The sequence below is a fragment of the Terrapene carolina genome, unplaced genomic scaffold (genome assembly GCF_002925995.2).
Source record: "Terrapene carolina triunguis isolate 2854851 unplaced genomic scaffold, T_m_triunguis-2.0 Scaffold197, whole genome shotgun sequence".
NCBI classification, from domain to species: Eukaryota; Metazoa; Chordata; order Testudines; family Emydidae; genus Terrapene; species Terrapene triunguis.
Window position 1 is genome coordinate 496,450 of NW_020664548.1, and position 20,092 is coordinate 516,541.

A 20,092-nucleotide genomic window follows, 5' to 3' on the forward strand; every position below is an offset into this window, starting at 1 on the left:
GGCAAGCTCCTGGGAGGGCAGAGCCCTCTCTTGGAAATCTCTGTAGCTGTGGGCACACGTCTCTTCTCACTTCTACCTGTCCCTGTCTAGCAACCTCCCCCTGCAATGTTCCATCATCAGCATGGACCTCTCTGCCTTGAGCTAGGGGAGTAACTCCGTTAGGTGGTAGCAGTAGTAGGCTCTTACGTATCTTATATCTGTAAAGTGGGGTTATCAGTATTTACCTGCGTTTGTAAAGCACTTCAAGGTCTACAAATAACATGCTAGGTAAGAGCTGAGTATGATTATTATATGGCCCAGGTACTAGAGGGAGACATATAACACAGGTTGAACTGGTAGGTTATACTTGCATGAGACACCCTTCATGCAGGCTCTTGTGTGCTGCTCCCTCCCCAGTTATGAGATAAATTAGCCTTGGATCTTGTCACGGTCTCCTTGCTTTTCCTTGGCTTTCATTGCATGTCAGCTTCTCCATCCTTGGCAGAAGGGGATGCCCCTGGAACTGTGACCTTGCCATGCCAGAGCCGCTCTTTGACAGTGGAATCAGGGAACCGATGACAGGTTTATTGCTTCCACTGCCGTTAGAAATATCTTGGGCCAACTTCACTACTGTACTGGTCTATGCAGCTCCAGAGGCTTCTGTGAAATGTCACCCACTAAAGCCAGTGAGGAATTTGGCCCAATAGCTTATATCTTTCCAGCTAATTTTCTGCCAAGGTAGAACACTGTTCTGGGAGCCACCGAGCCATGCTCGTAACAGAGGAGAGTCATAGATTTTAAGGCAGAAAGGGACCATGATGATAATCTAGTCTGACCTCCTGCATAACACAGGCTAGAGAATAGCATAGGCCACTGTGTACGAGGGAGATTGTGTTTGTATCAATTACAGGCTTGTACTGATCCTGATTTCTTAGGTTGCTCACATGCAACCCTTACACACTCCTTGGGAAAAATACACAATGGCTGCCCCACTGAGTTTGTCTGACTGAGCCAGACGTGTTCAGGGGGACAGGCCTATAGGTCAAGAAGTTTCCAGTTTCTCATGGAATATAGACAGCGCCACAGCAAAGGTCTTTGAGTGGGAGGGCCCTGCTGAAGTCACAAATAACTTCAGAAGCCTGGTAGCTACATGAGCTTACCAGCCCTTCCAAGCTAAGGAGTGTCAGGGCAGGACAGTATTCTCCAGGGGAGGTCCAGAGAGAAGCGGTACTAGGTGATTCAGTAGCTGGCAATCTTCCCTCTGCATCTATAGCAAACCAGTACAGCTACGGGAGTGAGGTGCAGTCTCTTGGAGGAGACTTAATGGAAATTCTTTTTTGCAAGAGTTGAGATGTCTGCACTCCCCTCCATTGTGGGTAATTATACTCAAATCCCCATGAAGTTCCCATTAAAGACACCATTCTGCATTTCCTCTCCCTGGCTTTATTGTGTCGTGCTGCTCTGCACTGTTAAATACCTGCCTCCTTCCACTCTAGTGGTGGGTGATAGACTTACTTTCAGGAGGCAAGTCTGCAGGAGATCAGAGACATCATCCTGTTCAGGATCCTTGCAATTGGAGTTATTCACTTCACTTCTCTGGGTTCATGTCTCTGCATTTCACTTCTCTGGGCCTGCTCCCCTTTAAGTCAACAGCAAAAACACTGTTGATTCAGAAGGCAGAGGATGGGGTGACGTGACTGCAAATCCAGATAGACGTTATGGAAACGTGAGAAGGATGAGAAATAAAATGACTCGCTGTCTTTAAGAGATGAACAACTAAACTAGTGCGAGATAGATAGAGCGAATGGGCTGAACCATTAGTGACTGCAGGTCCACTTACTGCAGTCCATGGCTGGCAGGGGCTGCCCTTGAAATATAGCAGTGCCGTCTTAGAAACATAAGGTTGCCCCACAGTATTAGGATCAAAGCAACCTGGGAAATACTGCAAATAGGACTGACCCAAAACCCACTGAAGTCAGACTGCTGTTGACTTTGGATAAGGCCCATACTAAATGTTGCTGGTTGTCTTAGATGACTGTGTAAATTTGTAAGGATGATTAAAAGATTTTTAAGACCAGAAGGGACCATTAGATCATCTAGTCTGACCTCCTGTGTAATACAGGCCAGAGAATTTCACCCAGTTACCCCGGTATTGAACCCAATACATTGTGTTTCACTAAAACATATCTTCCAGAAAGGCATCCGCTCTTGATCTGAAGAAGTCAAGAGACGATCACTGTGTTCTTCCTCATCTGTGCTGATAACATTATCTTGTGTATAGGCACCCTCTCTTTTCCTGCGTAGGTTAGAAAACAACTTCTAATATCAACAAATATGCTTGCCGTTAATGGAAGCAAATTAGCAACTGAATATAGTGAGAGCACTGGCAGAGTGTATGTGTGTGTGGGGGGGGGGGAGAGATGTCCTCTGTTAAATGTTTCTGATTTGAGTCCTGATTTGATTAGTACTAAAGAACTTATATGACTTCTTGCTCCTCCCTTTCTGCCCTCTCAGCATTGTGTGTGTGTGCGCGCGCAAACCATTTTAAAATTTGTAAGCCAGTAGGTAGCCCCTGGACTAGGAAGGAGTTTTATGCAATGTACTACCCACACTGGCTCCAGGTTGAAGCCCCTTGTAGATCACAGGACGGAGCTGGCATTCAAGGTTGTATTTATCCACGTCCCCAGCTAGGTTTAAACCATCTTTCAACCAGAGGAAATAATTTCCTGAAATAGTAGCAGCCCAGAAATAAAGAGCGGAAATCCAGGCCTGGCGTTTTGTCTGCAGCAGTCTGAAATGTGCTTAGTTTAGTTGCCAGATGTATGGGGCCTTTTGTGCCTCTTTTGGTGGAGGTTTTTGAGGAATTTAATATTTATAAGTGTCTCACTTTGCTAGTGGCAACTAGAGACGTGAGGTGCAGACAGGTGCTATGCACGATTTCCTTTCTGCAGCTGTGCCGATGCTCCTCCATCCTGCCCTGCAGCTCCCTGCTATTCCAGACCCACTATCTCCCTCCCCACAGCGGATGCTCCTCAGTGAAGACTTGTCACGTCCCTGCTGATACCCCCCCAAGAAGAGGCTATCAGGGCTTGCCTACACTTAAAACACTACAGCTGCGCCACTGCAGCCCTTCAATGTAGATGCTACTTCCCGTCGGTGTAGGTAATCTTCCTCCCCGAGAGGCAGTAGCTAGGTTGACGGAAGAATTCTTCCATCAACCTAGCGCTGCCTACACAGGGACTTAGGTCGGCTTAACTACGCTGTTCGGGGGTGTGTGTGGATTTTTCACACCCCTGATCAACATCGTTAAATCGACCTAATTGTCTAGTGTTGACCAGGCTTTGGTCTCACCTGGTGGTTTTGTGACATGGACAAATACTTTGTAAGAAACCAGTCGGGAGCATCAACTCCTTTCCCGTCTGGGAGCTCTTTGCATTTGAGACACACTGGAGCCAGACCCCCAGATCTGAACAGCCTGGGCTTCATGGGGGGGGGGGGGCGGATTGGAAATTGGATTTAGTGCCACACCGTGCTGCAGACAGTGAGCTCTCAGAAGCAGCGCTGGTGCAATGGGTCGTACCTTTTCTCTTTCTTGCATCCCTGGACCCATTTCAATGGGTTGCTCTTTTCCAAGCTGCCTGTAAATCCACCCTGGGGGCTGCTGGGTGTGGTCATCTGCTTATTTTCCTTACAGTTCCTTTTTGCAACCCTGGTTTCTGCTGAGCCCCGGGGTCCCTTCCAAGCCGGGCGTGCTCAGGCTCCCGCTCCCTTGTCGCTGGAGTGGAAACAGAGGCAAATGTTTATCCAAAGATAAACCCGAGGGATTAGGGATTAATTAAAGAAAAGTAGCAGCAATGTTTTAAAGAGCTTTTAATTGTCAGTGAAGCATCCTGAAAGCAGCAGCGTCTGCCAAGGCTGATTTGCAGTTGTGGCCCTGCCTGCTTGGGCAGTTGTTTTCAACTTTTGCTTTTAAGGGACTGACTCATGGGTAATTGTTTTAAACTGTTTCTTTAAAGGGATTGACTCATGGCAAGGGAGGTTTCCAGCCCTGGATCTTCTGTCTGTTCCATTCTCAGCAGCGCGGGACTCCTTTTCCCCTTCCCCCAGCTTCCTTCCTGGCCTTTGCCAGGAGGATACCGATGTGAACAGCAATCTCACCAGCATTCATTTCCCCTCTCCCCTGAATGACCCGGGGAGAAGGTGGAGACCACTGGGCTGACGGTGTTGTGCAGTCTGGTTTAGGAATAGAAGAGTAGATGGGAAAGGCAGAGGTTCTCCCATCCCCCTTACCCTGCTGCAGTTGCAGGAATTCAATTGAGTGTGTCTTGAACCCAATGAACCACCCGCAAAATCACCCTGTAGCAATCCCCGGCTACCCAGAACTTTATGGACGTTGGCTGTGAGTCACCTGCATAGACTTTATAGCCATAAATTAGGGAGCTTTTACTCCCCAAAACTCCGCCTGTAAGCGTAACCTCTGCTAGAACAATCTTGGCTAACTGGTAGCCCTAGGGCATACGTAGGTTCCGTAAGCTGCACTGGGCTGGACAGTTTGACAGCCTGGCATTCAATCCAGGAGAAACGCTGCTGATGTAGTCAGACCCCGGTACTCCCCGTATAAATATGTCCTGCAGGAGAATTCATTCCTCGCTCCATATATTCAACAGCAACAACTTTCCTGTTAAACACACCATGCAGAGGCCTGGATAACGCACGTGGTTTTGGAGAGAGAGGCTGGCTGGCCTGTTCCAAGGCATCTCAGAGCAGTTGGTCACTCCAGAGTGTTTCTCCCGGCTTCCTGGTTACTCCGTGGCCATCTCTTTCTCCAGCTGGCGAGTCAGAACGTGCAGCCTCCTGTGTGCAATAACCGCCAGTGTTTCGAGGAGAGCTGGCCCTGGTAACTGCTAGGGGCCTCCCAGCACCAGCAGGGCCTCAAGTGGAGGCAGTTTGCACAGTCCTGTGCAAAGTCATGCGCTCTCTTGTTTTCATGTAAGACCTGGGGCCAACCTGCCCAGAAGACTGGGGCCAACTTTTTTCCAAGGTGCCCTCCGATTTGGGGTGCATCGGTTTCTGGGTGTCCAGTTGGAGTCCCCTAGGCCCTGATTCTCAGAGCTGCTGAGAACCCTTCAAGCAGAGCTGCTCTGGCCGCTCCAAGTTGTCTCAGGTCGAGCACCCAGAGACCAAGGCAGCCCAAATCCCAGGCCACTTTGTGAAACGTGGCCCCAAGCCTGGGAGCTTGCCCATGGCCGTGGAGGGGGAGGGGATCCAGAAGTAGATCGCAAGCCTGCCCTCCCCCTGTGGCTGGCATGAAAATGCCCTCGTTACCCCGTGCTCCTCCCCCCCACACCCTGACGGGAGGTGGCTGCATCTCACCGGGCCCTGCTCTGTGTTTTGCGGACAGCATGCGGCGCAGATGGAGCAGAAGCAGAACGATACGGAGAATAAGAAGGTGCACGGGGACGTGGTGAAGTACGGCAGCGTCATCCAGGTATAGGCCGCAAGCGCTCCCCTCCCTTGGGCTCACCATCGCCCGCAGCTCTGGGCTATAGCTCGCGGCGTGGCCTCTTATCTCCTCCCAGGACGTCCAGGGATAGGGACTGCAGCCACCTACACAGCTGCCTGATTGCTTCTCCTGTGAACTCAAGTGTTCGTTTTAGTAGAAGCATCTAGGCAATAGCTAATGGAGGGTATGTTCACACTGCAGGGAAACGCCTGCGGCTGGCTCTGAGACCCCGTGAGCGGGAGGGTCTAAGAGCCTGGGCCTCCAGCCCAAGCCCGAACATCTACGCTGCAATTTTATAGCCCTGCAGCCCGAGCCAGCTGTGGGTGTTTTATTGCAGTGTAGACCCAGAGTTACCTGCCTCAGGTATGAGAGCAGAGGGGTCTACATGGGCAGTAAGGGAAGGGGCAGGGCTCTGTCCCAGACCAGTAGAGCATCTGAGCAGTAAACCATCGGTATCTAGATTCAGTCCCCAACTGGGGTGTAGCTAAAGATTGGTCCATTCCCTGCCTGTTGTTCGATGTGATGGGGTTTGGGTGGCTGGTGGTGCATTGCTAAGACCCTGCAGGCTGTGGGGTAGTGGATGGGCGCACTGGGATGTGACAAAGCACCGGAGTAAATTCTCACCCATCGGTGGGCTCCATTGAACGAGCAGCTGGAAACGCATCCCTTTGAACGCAGGGGGCCCTATGCAGTGCTGCGGCTTCTATAACAGCAGCCCGGTCCGGTCTGCTTGCGCAGGAAGTGAGGGTGCAGGCGAGTATTAGCAGACAAGTAAAACAATTGCTTTGGCTGCCGAAGGAGCGTACAATGCTTTGGCCCTGCACCCGCGGGACCCTGTGTTCGTTTGTCACCTGGCAGTTACCTTTGTTTGAGGGCTGCTGCTGGCAGGTTAGATTTTGGGGTACAACTACTCAGCTTCATGAGACCTGAAAGTCTCAGGCCATCCCGTAACTTGGGCCTTGGGGTGACACACAGAACCAAGGCAGCAAGCCAGGCTGGAGGACTAGGCAAAAGCCAAAGGCAATGTGGGCAGACCAGGCCTTCTTCGTGCAGTGTCCCTTGTGGTGGAGAAGAGACAGGGCTCTGCAGTAGTGGATATAAAGGAGGAGGCTGCTGGACACAGACAGACCCTGTGGGTCTCTCTCGCTCCCAGCCTGTGCTGCCTGGCGTCACCATGCAGGGTCTCCCTAATTCCCTGCCTGGGCTAAGGTGCCCTAGAAGGGACTGGGGTTGCCACTGGGTTTGGCTTTCCAGCTTCTCCACATGAAGAGTAACAAGTACCTGACGGTGAACAAACGTCTCCCCGCCCTGCTGGAGAAGAACGCCATGAGGGTGACGCTGGATGCCACGGGCAACGAGGGCTCCTGGCTCTTTATCCAGCCCTTTTGGAAACTGAGGAGCAATGGAGATAATGTGAGTATGGCGGGGAGGCGGAAACCGAGGCAGGAAGGCTCGGGGTGGGGAGTGTCGTACTCCATGTTCTGTGAGGCAACTGGGGAAACTGAGACAGTGAGGGGTAAGTGGCCTGCCAAAGGTGAGTGGCAGAGCCAGGGATAGAATCCAGGAGTCCTGACTCCTGGTCTCCAGCCCTGACCACTAGACCATGCTCCCTCCTGCTGCTTCAGCTCAGGTCCACTACAGGATGGGGGGGCATGATGTCAGGTGGGTGGTAGTGGAGCTATTCAGTGTCCTCTAGGATTTCACTCTCAAGTAGATGAGGGTGGGGCAGAGCAGACATGCCCTGTTCCTCAGCCCTCCCCCCCCCCCCAAAGGCCAGCCTGTTTGTGTAACAACGCTGATGGTGCATTTCCAGATAGGGAGAGTCTCTTTTCTGCATCCCAGTTGCAGATCCCTGTGAGTAGCGAGAGGCTCGCAGAATAAAGGTGATGGGGGCTGGTGGAGGATCCTGAGGGCGGCAGGACCATGCTCCACCGCCAGACTTCCACATCAGCAACCACGAAAGAGACATGCAGGCAGCGTGCCCGGGGCTTATCCCTCTGCAGAGTCCCCATATTCATGCTCTCACCCCACCCCCCTCTAATTCTCCTCCCCAGGTAGTCGTGGGAGACAAAGTGATCCTGAACCCTGTGAACGCTGGGCAGCCACTGCACGCCAGCAACTATGAGCTCGCCGACAACGCCGGCTGCAAAGAGGTACCAAGAACAGGGAGGAGGGAAGGGTTCGAGTCCACCCTAGGGACTCGGTGGGAGGGCTAGTAGTCACGATGCTCATGTCTGGATCTGAACTTCTTTAGCGCTTGTTTGGAACCAATCTGTTTTGTTTCAGGCCCGTCTCTAGCATCTCGATCTCTCTGTCTTTTTTCCCCAGGTGAACTCGGTCAATTGCAACACCAGCTGGAAAATCAACCTGTTCATGCAGTTCCGGGACCACATGGAGGAAGTGCTGAAAGGGGTAATGAACGAGCATCCATTCTTCACGCCAGGGCTGCTGGATAGGGATTCCATTGTGCTAGGCGCTGTACAAACACGGCCCAGCCCCTGGGACTATCAATCTGAATTTCTTTGCCAGTCTGTATCAACACAGGGAGTAGCGCTCTGCTCTTTTAAGAGGGAAAACCTGCGCTTTCACCCATCCTGCTACCTAGTGAAGTGGGAGGAGGAAATGGTGTGGGGCAATAGGGTGTCTGGATGCGATTGCCCTGCTGAGCATGCCACCGGTATAAGCTTGAGGCTGCCTGAATCCCAAAGACTCTCTGCGGGACAACAGCCCTGCAAGAAGGTGGTTGGGCCTGATTGGCCCATGAGTGTATATATTGTCTCTGAAGCTTAGGGAAGGGGTGTCCACGGAACCGTGTGTCTCATGGGTACCTCCCTCATAACCTCCTCTCTGTGTCCCTGCTTGGCAGGGGGATGTGGTGAGGCTGTTCCATGCCGAGCAGGAGAAGTTTCTCACCTGCGATGAGTACAAGGCCAAAATCCACGTCTTCCTCCGCACCACCCTGAGGCAGTCTGCCACGTCCGCCACCAGCTCCAATGCACTATGGGAAGTCGAGGTGAGCCCCCGGGGGAGCACGTTTGTGGAAGAGCGTGTCGGCTCTCTCTCTAGTGGCTAGTGCGCACAGAGGATAACAGCCTACTACTGCCGACAACTGATGGCAGCTCAGGCGGTAGAGGAGAGGGGTGTGTTTTTTGGTGCAGACAGTCCCGGCTTCCAGCCCTGCTGGTGACCCTGGCTGGGGTAGCGTCAGGCTGGAGTCTGGCAGGTGACTCTGTGGATTGCTGAGTTCATGCTTTTGTAGCAGATGCTTTGACAGAATGAATGGCTGTTTCTGTACGTTTCGGGCCTAGACACTCTGCCTGGGCTGATTGTAAAATGCTGCCCCTTAGCAAGGCTGCCATAGTGCCGGTGGCTGCGATGCTGCCCACTGAAAAGGGGCAGTTAATCTCTGCACAGAGCTAACGATAAGTCCAAAGCAGAGCCCGGGATCTACCACCATGAACAACTAGAGGGTTCAGATGGTTCCTGTTCCCTGCTGGAAGCCGTGTCCGCTCTGGGGTGTACCTGTCCCAGCCACCCCACCTGACCCACCACAGAGCTATCCTAGGTACTTAGGCTCTGAGCACCTCGCTCCCTTTCCTGCATTTCCCCTCACAACTCCCCTGCGAGGCAGGGCAGGGCTGGGCTGTTATCCCCATTTTACAGGCAGGGAACTGAGGCACAGAGAGGCTAAGTGACTTCCCAAGGTCTGTGGCGGAGCAGGGAATTCAGTGTGGTCTCCCAAGTCCCAGGCTAGCGCCCTAACCCCTGGATCCTCCTTCCTCTCCCCATGTGCCTTTCAGGTGGTCCATCACGATCCCTGCCGAGGTGGAGCCGGGCACTGGAACGGCCTGTACCGCTTCAAGCATCTCGCCACTGGGAACTACCTGGCCGCGGAGGTAAGAGCAGCGGCGGGAGCTGGAGGGAGAGGGTCCGCTCCTGCTACCGTTGAGGTCTTGCCATCCCTTGCAAAGGGACTGCAAACTTGCCTATTATGCAGAGCAGTGACCGCTCTCTGGAGGGCCATGTTCTGCGTGGGGGCCCTGCACATTTTCCTTGGGGCTGAAGCTCACCTTAATCCAGTTTATAGGGCACTTTGAGAACTTTTTGCCTGGGAGGCTCCTTGCCCTTGCTGATGGGAGGGTCCACAGCTCCCTCCCAGTTCCTCCTGGCTTATAGGAGGCAGAGATGCCAAGGCTTGGGACCAGGGCCATGAACAACATTGCTGTTTGCCCATTTGCCATGCCATTTGCCCAGCAGAAAGCCCCCAGAGCTGGCACGCACGTGTCAAACTTGCTCTTCACGTTTTCCCTTTCCGCTTGGCCTGCTGTCCTTTATATGCTCATCCCGGGCCAAGCTCTACTGTCAATCCTTTCACCACAACCCCACTGCTTTGACGAAAAGGAATTTGGCCAGCCGTGCTTAACTCTTTTCTGACTCCTGACCAAATTCAGCTCTTGCTAGTCCTCCGGGGCATTTGCAGATTTCAGGGCCAGAATGATCATCTACTTCAGTGGTTTTCAACCTTTTAAACTTTGTGGGCCACTAAAACATTTCAAATGGCAGTGCGGACTCCTTTGGAAATCTAAGACGGAGTCTGCGGATCCCCAGGGGTCCAGGGACCACAGGTTGAAAACCACCGATCTAGTCTGACCTCCATAAGACAGGCCAGAACATTTCGTCCACCCGTTCCTGCCTCAGAGCCACATGGTGCGGCGAAGGCTAGAACCTATATTTTAGAGCGAGACATCCAAGAGAGATTTATCTGGCATGTCTCCGTTGAAGTCAGTGGAAGAAAGAGCAGGTGACAAACCCCGCTGCTTGGAATTTGAAAGGGTCAGAGTCAACGGCCCAACTTTCGTGTTTATATAGTTATTTATTTAATATTTCTTTCCCTTTTTAGGAAAACCCAAGTTACAAAGGAGATGCCGCCGATCCCAAGTCTGCACCCACGGTGAGCTCTGAGCTGTGTTCTGCTTGGCCAGTGGCTGAGCTGCTGCTGCTCTCTGGGCCTGGAAGTAATTTTCATGCTCATCCACTGAGACTCTCACACAGGGAATCAGCACCGTAACAGAACGGGCCATTGGCTCAGCTAGGGATGGAGCAGGTGCAGTTAGATTCCGGGGAACAGCAGCACATGGTACTCAGGGTGACACTGGAGGGGCATTGTGCTCTGGTGGGTGTGGTGCTCATGGCAGTGTTGGAAGGGTGCCTTGCTCAACGTACCTGCTCCATGAGGTATCTCCGTGTAGCACACTGGCCAAGTGTCCCGAGTGCACCCCCAGCAGGTGTTATTACATCTGGTTGGAATCTAACTGCCTGGAGGGTTCGCACCATAGGCGCCGACTCCGTGGGTGCTCCGGGGCTGGAGCACCCACGGGGAAAAATTAGCGGGTGCTCCGCACCCACCGGCAGCCAAGCTCCCTCCGCCCCTGCCTCGCCTCCTCCCCATCCCGAGTGCACCGCATCCCTGCTCCTCCCCCTCCCTCCCAGCACTTCCTGCCCCCCACCCCCTCCGCCTAACAGTTGTTTGGCGACGCTTAGGACGTTCCGGGAGGGAGGGGGAGGAGCGGGGACGTGGCACGCTCGGGGAGGAGGTGGAGAATGGATGGGGACTTGGGGGAAGGGGATGGAATGGGGCGGGAAGGGGGGGACTTTGGGGAAGGGGTGGAATGGGGGCAGGACGCGGGCAGTGGAGGGGTGGGGCCAGGGGCGGAGTGGGGTCGAGCACCCACCGGGCAGAGGGGAAGTCGGCGCCTATGTTTCGCACAGCTCAGAGCGTGCTGGAAGGGCGTGCAGATGAGGTGGTGGTAGAAGAGAGACGACTTCCTAGCCCTGTGGCAGAGGGGTTCTTTTACCCCATTTACCAAGTGCCTTTGGGAAGCCATAGAGGTGGATTTGGTTCTGTAGATCCACTGGTGCAGGCCAATCCTCTCCTCATGTGTGTGTGCCACTGTTTTCCTGCTGCAAGGCCCCGGCCCAGTTTCTTGGAAGCTTCTGCTGTGTCTCAAGCCTGACCCGCCTTCCCCCTAGAGCAGGTGTGCGTGGGGGACCTTGGTACCACGTCCAACCGCTTGGTACCACACTCAACAGCTGCTTCCCTTGGTGCAGGGTGGGACCATTCGCTCCAGCCGGAGGAAAACGGGGGAGAAGATCAAATACCGGCTGGTGGCCGTGCCCCATGGGAATGACATCGCCTCCCTCTTTGAGTTGGACCCCACCACGCTGCAGAAGACGGATTCCTTCGTCCCTCGGTACGCGGGGATGCCCGGGTCCACTGTGAAACCTCACCGATTCAGTCAGCTTCATGGCCTGGTGGGAATTCAGAGCTAGTTCGCCAGTTGGGCGCAGTCTCATGGAGGCTGGGCTGCTTCAGAAGGGGGGAAGATTTGGGATCAAGGAAGGGAGCATGGAGTAGCCGTCACACAACCTGAAAGCCTAGCACTGAAACCTGGTCCACTCTTGCCTGGGGGACCTCTAAGGGAAAGTGTAGGTGGCCCTGTTCTCGCTGAGCCAGCTGACTGGTGGGGACTGCGTGGCTGGAGCTGCTGTGTGTTGGAAAAGCAGTAGCGCCACCATGGGGTCCTGGCTCGATTCCTGCTTGGGTGACTGTGTCAACTCCCCTAATTCCCCTGCAGGAATTGCTTTGTTTCTCTCCTGCCCCAAATCGTGTTCTGTAGGCTTGCTGGTGCAGAATGACTGTCGTGTCCCACCTCAGAGGTGGCTGCATTTCAGCACAGGGAAGTTTGACGTGATTCCCATCTGCGCATCTGGAAAGTGCTTCCGCGCCTTTCTGGATGGAAAGCGCAATAGGAACAGAACCTTCATTGTACCGTTTTCAGGAACTCCTACGTGAGGCTGCGCCACCTCTGTACGAACACTTGGATCCAGAGCACTGACGTGCCCATTGACATCGATGAAGAGAGACCCATTCGTCTCATGGTACGTCCCACGCTTGGTCACAGCTTGGCTGCAGGGTCTTATGAGCTCTTAGAATTCAGAGTTCGTGTCCCTGTGGGCTCTTGATCATCATCAGGAGGACCAAAGCAACCTAGAACCCAACCAAAGCAACCTAGAACCCAACTTAGCTGTCCAATGCAATAGCTGATAGTAGCCATGAGGTAGGGAGGGGGTAGGGTGGGTCATTCATCCCACCATGGATGGAGTAAAGGTGCTGTGGTGGTGGTAGATAGCAGTGTGTGTGTGGGGGGGGGGGGGTATACCCGGAGCCCAGCGTTGTAGTGGGTAAAGTGTTGAGAAGGTGCCCGTGTGTATCTGACCCTGCAGCAGATGCTCTCGCTGGAGCTGAAGCGGGTTGTGGTAAGGGGTGACACTGGGTTCTCTTTTTCAGCTTGGCACTTGCCCCACCAAGGAGGACAAAGAAGCTTTTGCCATTGTCTCTGTGCCAGTGTCAGAAATCCGGGACCTGGATTTTGCCAATGATGCCAGCTACATGCTGGCCAACGTGGTGGAGAAGATGAACGAGGGCTTCATCAGCCAGAACGACCGCAGGTAACAAACCCAGCAGTGCTTCTGACCATTGGCCAAGCAAAGCCAGGCCCATGCTCAACTCAAAGGCACCTCTGTCTGTCTGTAACGTGGTGACTTTTGAACATTGCATCCGATGAGTCTCAGGGAGCATCGGAGGCTCCAGTGTGCTGAGCCCTGTGGATTTTGGTGAAACCCAGGAAAGCCTGATTTCCACTCAGATCACTGTTTGGTCACATCGCCTCCCAGATGTCTGTGGGAGGGGAGCAGAGTCACTCTGGTGCAGGGGTGAGGCAGTGAGCACAGAGTTAGGGAGTAGAGTTAGGGTGCCAGAGATCTTCCTCTGCCTGCAGTACCAAATGGACACTCTGGGGGCCTGACTTTGGTGGAAATTATGCTGCTGGAAGCCTCTTGCCTCTCCAAGCCAGTTAGCTGGGTCCTCCAGGGAGGCTCCCTAGTCTCCATTCCAATTGAGATCACCCCCAGCAAGGCATCTCAGCCCCCAACACTGGCCAGCCCCCCCTGCCAGGCCTCTCGCCCTCAGCTGGTCCCGTCACCCCTACTGTGGCCAGGCCTTCCCCCCCCCACCCCCGCCCCTGTATCCTGACCAAGTGGTCACTCGGGATGCAGAAGGGATGTGGTGGGGGGTGGGGGTGGGGCCTAGTTGGATATCCAGCCTACAATAAGCAATGAAGCATGCAATTCTTGCAGAGTGCTGCTAGAATGCAGCCTGCCCTCCGGTGCCGGGTGGTGGCAGGGTCCGTGGGCCGGGCCGTATCTCTGTTACTCATGGCATACCATGGCTCTCAGCCTAGAGCCTCCCTGCCAGTGGCCTGATTACAAGCCTGCTCCTCCCCAGGGGCACAGCAAGGAAATCAGATTGTGTCGGGCCTGTGCCAGCCCCTCCTTTGCAACAAGAGAAATAAATTAGGAGCTGGGAGATGGCCCCGTGATAGCGTGGTGTTATTTATAGGTGGGTGGGTTCTTGGCATTTCCTAAGCAAAACACTGCGATCCGGTGATGTAGACAGACTGAGCCACTTCCCCTTTGCCACCCCTCCGCCAGGAGACAAGCTGAGCCCCTTGGACTACGGGGTGCCAGAAACTTGGCTGAAGGGCTATGTCTTGTGGAAGAGAACCAGGGTCCTGACTACTCATGATGATCAAACTCATGACTATTCACAAGGGGGAGGATATTAGTCCTGCTGTCCAAGCCAAATTCTTTATGTATTTTCGTTTGAATACACATGAGAACATAAGAACGGCCATACTGGGTCAGACCAATGGTCCATCTAACCCAGTATCCCATCTTCTGACAGTGGCCAACACCAGGTGTTTCAGAGGGAATGAACAGAACAGGCAGTCATCAAGGGATCCATCCCCTGTCGTCCACTCCCAGCCTCTGGCAGTCAGAGGCTAAGGACACCCAGAGCATGGGGTTGCATCCTTGACCATCTTGGCTAATAGCCATTGATGGATCTATCTTCTATGAACTTATCTAATTCTTTTTCTGGTTCTACACAATTATAAGGGATCTAAACCCTCATGCTTCAGGGCATAAATCAAGCTCTAAGAGGTCAGGGAATAACTTCCCCATGGACATTATGGGGGTTACATTCTCTATACACTGCGTAAGTTCCTCAAAACCCAACTTGGTCTCATTTGTTTTGTATGAACCACCCAACATTTGGGGGTTAGTTTGGAGATTAAGAGTAGTTCTAGGCTGCTCTCTGGTTATTAACCCTCCCATTGCTGAGGTCCCAGGTGGCGTGGATGCACCCGCTGCCAATAATGATGTTGCATGCTGCCCGCTTTGCAGGTTTGTGATCCAGCTGCTGGAGGACCTGGTGTTTTTCGTCAGCGACGTTCCCAACAATGGGCAGAATGTGTTGGACATCATGGTGACCAAACCCAACCGAGAGAGGCAGAAACTCATGCGGGAGCAGAACATCCTGAAACAGGTGAGCAGGATGGGAGAGGAGAGACACGTAGGGACGCGGATTTGGGTTTGAACCAAAACGATTCAGCCACTGAACCCTCACTGAGCTGTGGGGAAAACATGCGCTGGGGAACGGGAATTTGGGGACGGGCTGGTCAGAGAGAGACTGGAGAATTGCAGACTGTGTGTCTGTGCAGCCAGCTTGTATTCTTCAGGGGCATTTTTACATAGTTATTGTTAGAAGTTATTCATAGTTGGGGTTGGGGGGCAAATTTGGTCAATGGAAAGATCATTAAAATAAGGTGCTCTTAGAAATTGGCCAGAGGGCGGGTATACTTGGTGCTGGTGTCATGCAAGCTGCCCTCTTCCATCACGGATGCCAATCAGTCCTGACCTGCAGCTCCCCACAGCTATCAGTCTTGTGCCCCACACGCAGCTCTGCTGACACTCATTAAACTTGACCTGCTGGCCCCACTCTTATTCCAGCCTTGGGTTCCTTTGGAGCCCAGTGAGATGTAGGGTGCTTTTTTTTATGTCACAAAATCTCCACGCAGGCCTTAGATGGTCCAACTCATTCTGCTTGTGATCAGAGTCGAGGTCTCCAGAGGGGACCCACTGCATCCCTTGAACTACCATGGAAGGGGTCTTCTCCAGCCTTGAGTTTGCAGCAGGGGGGGTTTAACCAGGCTCTGCCTGCAGGAACTCCCTTATCTCACAGTAGAAATGCCTGTGACAGCCTGGCTAGCTCAGTTGGTAGAGCATGAGACTCTTAATCTTAGGGTTATGGGTTCAAGCCCTATGTTGGGCGCTTGATCTTGCTGCCTTAAGTGTACTAAATGGAGAGGACTGAGCTGCAGCTCTGAAAGCAGAGAAGGACTCTGCGGAGGGCAGCTTGGAATCTGACTCCCTCCGGCTTCCCTCTTTTGTGTTCGATTAGATCTTTGGGATCCTGAAAGCTCCATTCAAGGAAAAAGGAGGGGAAGGCCCCCTGGTGCGGCTGGAGGAGCTGTCGGATCAGAAGAACGCTCCCTATCAGTACATGTTCCGCCTCTGCTACCGGGTGCTGCGGCACTCCCAGGAGGACTATCGCAAGAACCAGGTGGGTCCATGTGGCAGAGTGGCCGGGTCGTCCTGGCTGCAGCTCCTGGCCCCACATGGTACATTGTCATCTGTATTGCAGTAGCACCTTGAGGCCCTAATCGGGGATCGTGGCACCATTGTGCTAGGCGCTGTACGTCCATATCACAAAAAGGGAGCAAGCCATCTCCATCTGCTCTCCAGGAACCCACTCGCACGGGTTGCTGATTTGGCTAGCAAGCTGTGGGCTTTAGGACTCCCGTGCACTCCTGCTGCTCTAGCAGAATCACCCATACGGATAATTCCCTGTCTTCCCACTGGAGTTGTCAGCTACTTGGGCCATGAAGTGACAGAGTTTCCAGGCCCCTGGCCTCCTCACCACATGCCAGCTCTGCTGTCCCCAAGGCAGGCAGGAACCTTGTCCTCTCTCTCTCTCTGGAGCTTGGATCTTCCTCTTGGCCACCATTTAACACTGACTGTGAAGGAGAACCCCTGGGCGGGAATCCTTCTCTCCACAGCTGGCCAGACAGCGAGCAGGGCCTATGGGGTGAAGCCCTTGAAGGAGATAGGTGCCGGAAGCAGAGAGTGCTCTGAGGAAATGGCTCACGGAGGTCTGAGACGAGGGGGCAGCAGTCGGACCTGGATGGAGGATGGGACCCACGCCCACTGCCAGCACACACCCAACCATAATCAGCCAGTGGGGAACCTGGATGCCTTCCCCAGAGGCTGGGTCTGCGTTATCTGCGGGCGCTGGGTCTCTGCATTGGACGGGCACCCCAGTTGGTGTCAGAGCACCGATTCCAGATGTTGCTCACCCTACTTGTCGCTCACGCTGGGGGTGTATTTTTGGGTCACCATTGGCACCCAATGCTAGTCCTGGTCCTCCCTGTCCCCTGCCAGCTGCTCTGCCCCTCCCCCCAGCTGATCTGTGCCTCTCCCCTCCAGGAACATATCGCCAAGCAGTTCGGCATGATGCAATCCCAGATCGGCTATGACATCCTGGCAGAGGACACCATCACCGCCCTCCTGCACAACAACCGCAAGCTGCTGGAGAAGCACATCACCAAGACCGAGGTGGAGACCTTCGTCAGCCTGGTGCGCAAGAACCGGGAACCCAGGTGCGTGCCATGCAATTTGGCCGCTTTGTCGCAGTCTGTGTGCACTGAGCGATGGACCCCTGTACGGACATTTGGGGAACCTCTTTTTTTCCTGTTCAATTTCTCCCTCCCCCTGTGCGCTGGTGTTTGAAGACTGTAGTGTCCAACCAGCTGAATGTTGCTCTATTGCAGCCGTAAAGGTTGCTGGCCAGCAGAGAGACTGTGCTTGTGAAGGGGGTGGTATGTTTGGCGTTTGGATCGTAGGGACTAGCAGTGCCCTGGAGAAGGAGTTATGCAGGAAACAGGAGGAATCCAGAGGCTGGGGTAGTGGAGGGAGTAGCAGGCCTTGCAAAGTGACCTATGCTAGAAGGGGTTGGCTCTCCAGGACTGGAGGGATTGGAGAGGCTAGCAGAGCCCTGCGGGGGCAGAACTCCAGAGGCCGGGGGTATCGGAGGGGTGGAAGCACCTTCCAGGGTGTTCGTGATGTAGGAGGGCTGATATCTCCCGGGGGGATCACAGCGGCTGGCAGTGCCCTGCTGGGTGGCTTATGCTGTCAGGGGATGGGACATTGGATGCTGCAGATCTTGGCGAGGTAAAAGCAGCACTGCGCCGAATGGGAGCAGAGTCGTGAGGCCTGGGGAGGTGGAGACTCGGACAAAGGGCAGGCACTGAAGGTGAGATTGGGCTGAGCCTGGTGCTCACGCAAGAGGACCCTCCTGGGTGTGAATGCCAGAGCCGGGTTTCTCACCAGTGGGGAGCATGCGCTCTCCAAGCCTCAAAGACCTATCCTGTGCATCAAGCCAACAGCTCCATAAGGTCTGCAACCCCAGTCCAGGTTCATGCGAAGACAATAGCTTTGAGAGAGAGGCCAGAGCATCCACTGGGGTGCCCTTCTCCTTCAAACCAGCCCACCCCACCCCCTCACCCCACCCCATCTGACAGTGAGCTGTGGCTCTCTTGTGCTCGCCCCAGGTTTTTAGATTACCTCTCGGACCTGTGTGTGTCCAACCACATCGCCATCCCCGTCACCCAGGAGCTGATCTGCAAGTGTGTACTGGACCCCAAGAACAGCGACATCCTGATTAAAACGGAGTGAGTATCCCAGGGGCCACTCGGCCCTGAGTGCTGGGCCCTTCCCAACCCCCCCATGGGGGACTGTAGCGTGTGTGGAGTCGGGAGAGTCACAGGACCCGCCCCCCCGTCAATTCATAGGGTGGAATGAGACTTCAGGGCCAGCTAACCCCGCCCCCCACCCATCAATCTTCAGGGCCAGCGCCTCAGCTGGTGGAAATTGGCATCGCTCCATTGATTTCAAGGGGGTAGAGAAAGGGTGGTCTAGTGATTAAGGCCTTGGCCAGGGACTCAGGAGGTCTGGTTTCCATTCCTTGGGCACATCATTGACTCTCTCTCTGCCCCAATTCCCCATCTGTCCAGTGAGGAAGGATGGGCCAGTGGCAGGATACTCACCCAGGCTCAATTCCCTGTTCTGCCACCGACTCCCTGCGTGACCTTGGGTACCTCGCTTAATCTACCCTGTGCCTCAGTTGCCCTTCTGTAGTATGGGGAGAATAGCCCTGCCCAGCCTCACAGCAGGGTTGTGAGGATGACCCCATTAGAGATGGTGAGGCTCTCAGATACTACAGTGATGGGGCCAACATATAGAGGGATGGATCTGGGCCATTGTTACGGGGAGCCTCCTGAAATTAGTGCCTAAGACACAGTATAAAGTATCGGCCTTCTTCGGCTTGCCCACGCCACAATTCCCAGCATCTGGACCCAGCATCAATCTGGGACAGGTGGATTCTCTGGGCTCAGCCTTCTGCTCCCTTGGTTCTGCTCCCTGGTCAGCAGTCTAGAAGAGGATCTTCCCAGCCTGTGATACCCAATGAGTTTTCTTTCCTTGCTGGTTATTCCTCTGCCCCGTGTGAGATGGGAGGTAGTGTAGTCAAACGGTCAGAGCACAGGCCTGGGGAGTCTGGAATGCTGACTCCTTGTGTGACTTTGGGCGAGTCCCGTTGCCTCGCCATGCCTCGGTTTCCCCATCCATACAATGGGGAGTAAAGACCCCTGTTGAACATGGCGGTGTGATTGTAGGCTGAGGCCAGTGAAGGAGATGTCCCAGACCCATGAATACCTGAGCATCGAGTACTCTGAGGAGGAGGTTTGGCTGACCTGGAGTGACAAGAACAATGACTGCCACGAGAAAAGCATCCGGCAGCTGGCGCAGGAGGCGCGGGCAGGCAACGCTCATGATGAGAACATCCTGAGTTACTACAGGTAACACCGTGTGGCCTCCCCGACCCTCCCGGGGGTCCGATGGGGACAGCGTGAGGATTGGAGTAAATCCACCCCTGGCTGAGCTGGGCTTTTAGGGGGAGTTCACCAGGGACTGGAACTCAGCAACAAGGGAACCGATGCTGGGCTCTGCGAGTGCCGTCCCCGCCCCCTCCATGTCTCCATATGCTCAGCCACTCCTGGGCCAGCCCAATCTCCCTCCTCAGGCGCTGGGATGAGCCAGGGAGATGACCGTCCGGCCCATCTCCCTGTCTGGCAATGGGGGACACAACCCGCCTGCCCCGCTAATGCTAAGGCCAGCCCCGCTCTAAAGGAGCCCCGCTGAGGGGGTGTGCCCATGGGACACTGGCTGGGTGCAGGTAAAGGGGGAACAGAAGAGGAGCATGTTTGTGGCCACCCCCCTCAGCCAGCCACTGTGGGGTGTGTTCTCAGTAGCGTAGCTAGTGGGGTGCAGGGGAAGCAGCCGCTTCCCCTCAGGACATTTTTCAAAAGCGGTGCCTTAGGGGTTACCTTATATGGCGCCAGCGGGTGGAGCCTGCTCCTCTCTGAAGGGCAGCACGGCTGGAGGAGCCAGGGGGGCGGCGGCGGGCGCGTCCGGAGGAGCACGCCAAGCAGCCAGGTAGAGAGCGGGGATGGGCTGCGCTGCTGGGCCCGTTTGGGTCCGGAGCGCTCAGGCCGGGGGGAGCATGTGTGGCGGTTGGGGGCCGGGGGGAGCATG

The 20,092-nt window shown here is 54.5% G+C and overlaps 1 protein-coding gene and 1 non-coding gene across 2 annotated transcripts in view; both read left to right on the top strand.

Annotated features, from left to right (window-relative positions):
- LOC112106114 (inositol 1,4,5-trisphosphate receptor type 3) overlaps window positions 1-20,092 on the top strand; it is a 96,165-nt gene that overhangs the window by 29,745 nt on the left and 46,328 nt on the right. The window contains exons 4-18 of the mRNA XM_024199181.2: window positions 5,381-5,467; window positions 6,737-6,895; window positions 7,537-7,635; window positions 7,811-7,894; window positions 8,349-8,495; window positions 9,283-9,378; window positions 10,383-10,433; window positions 11,591-11,733; window positions 12,322-12,421; window positions 12,831-12,991; window positions 14,786-14,927; window positions 15,843-16,004; window positions 16,928-17,100; window positions 18,052-18,171; window positions 19,174-19,356. Of these exons, the coding sequence (XP_024054949.2) occupies window positions 5,381-5,467; window positions 6,737-6,895; window positions 7,537-7,635; window positions 7,811-7,894; window positions 8,349-8,495; window positions 9,283-9,378; window positions 10,383-10,433; window positions 11,591-11,733; window positions 12,322-12,421; window positions 12,831-12,991; window positions 14,786-14,927; window positions 15,843-16,004; window positions 16,928-17,100; window positions 18,052-18,171; window positions 19,174-19,356 (1,907 nt within the window). The remainder of the gene's footprint in view (window positions 1-5,380; window positions 5,468-6,736; window positions 6,896-7,536; window positions 7,636-7,810; window positions 7,895-8,348; window positions 8,496-9,282; window positions 9,379-10,382; window positions 10,434-11,590; window positions 11,734-12,321; window positions 12,422-12,830; window positions 12,992-14,785; window positions 14,928-15,842; window positions 16,005-16,927; window positions 17,101-18,051; window positions 18,172-19,173; window positions 19,357-20,092) is intronic.
- Window positions 15,641-15,713, top strand: TRNAK-CUU. The gene has a single exon. It is a non-coding gene; the product is annotated as a tRNA-Lys (tRNA).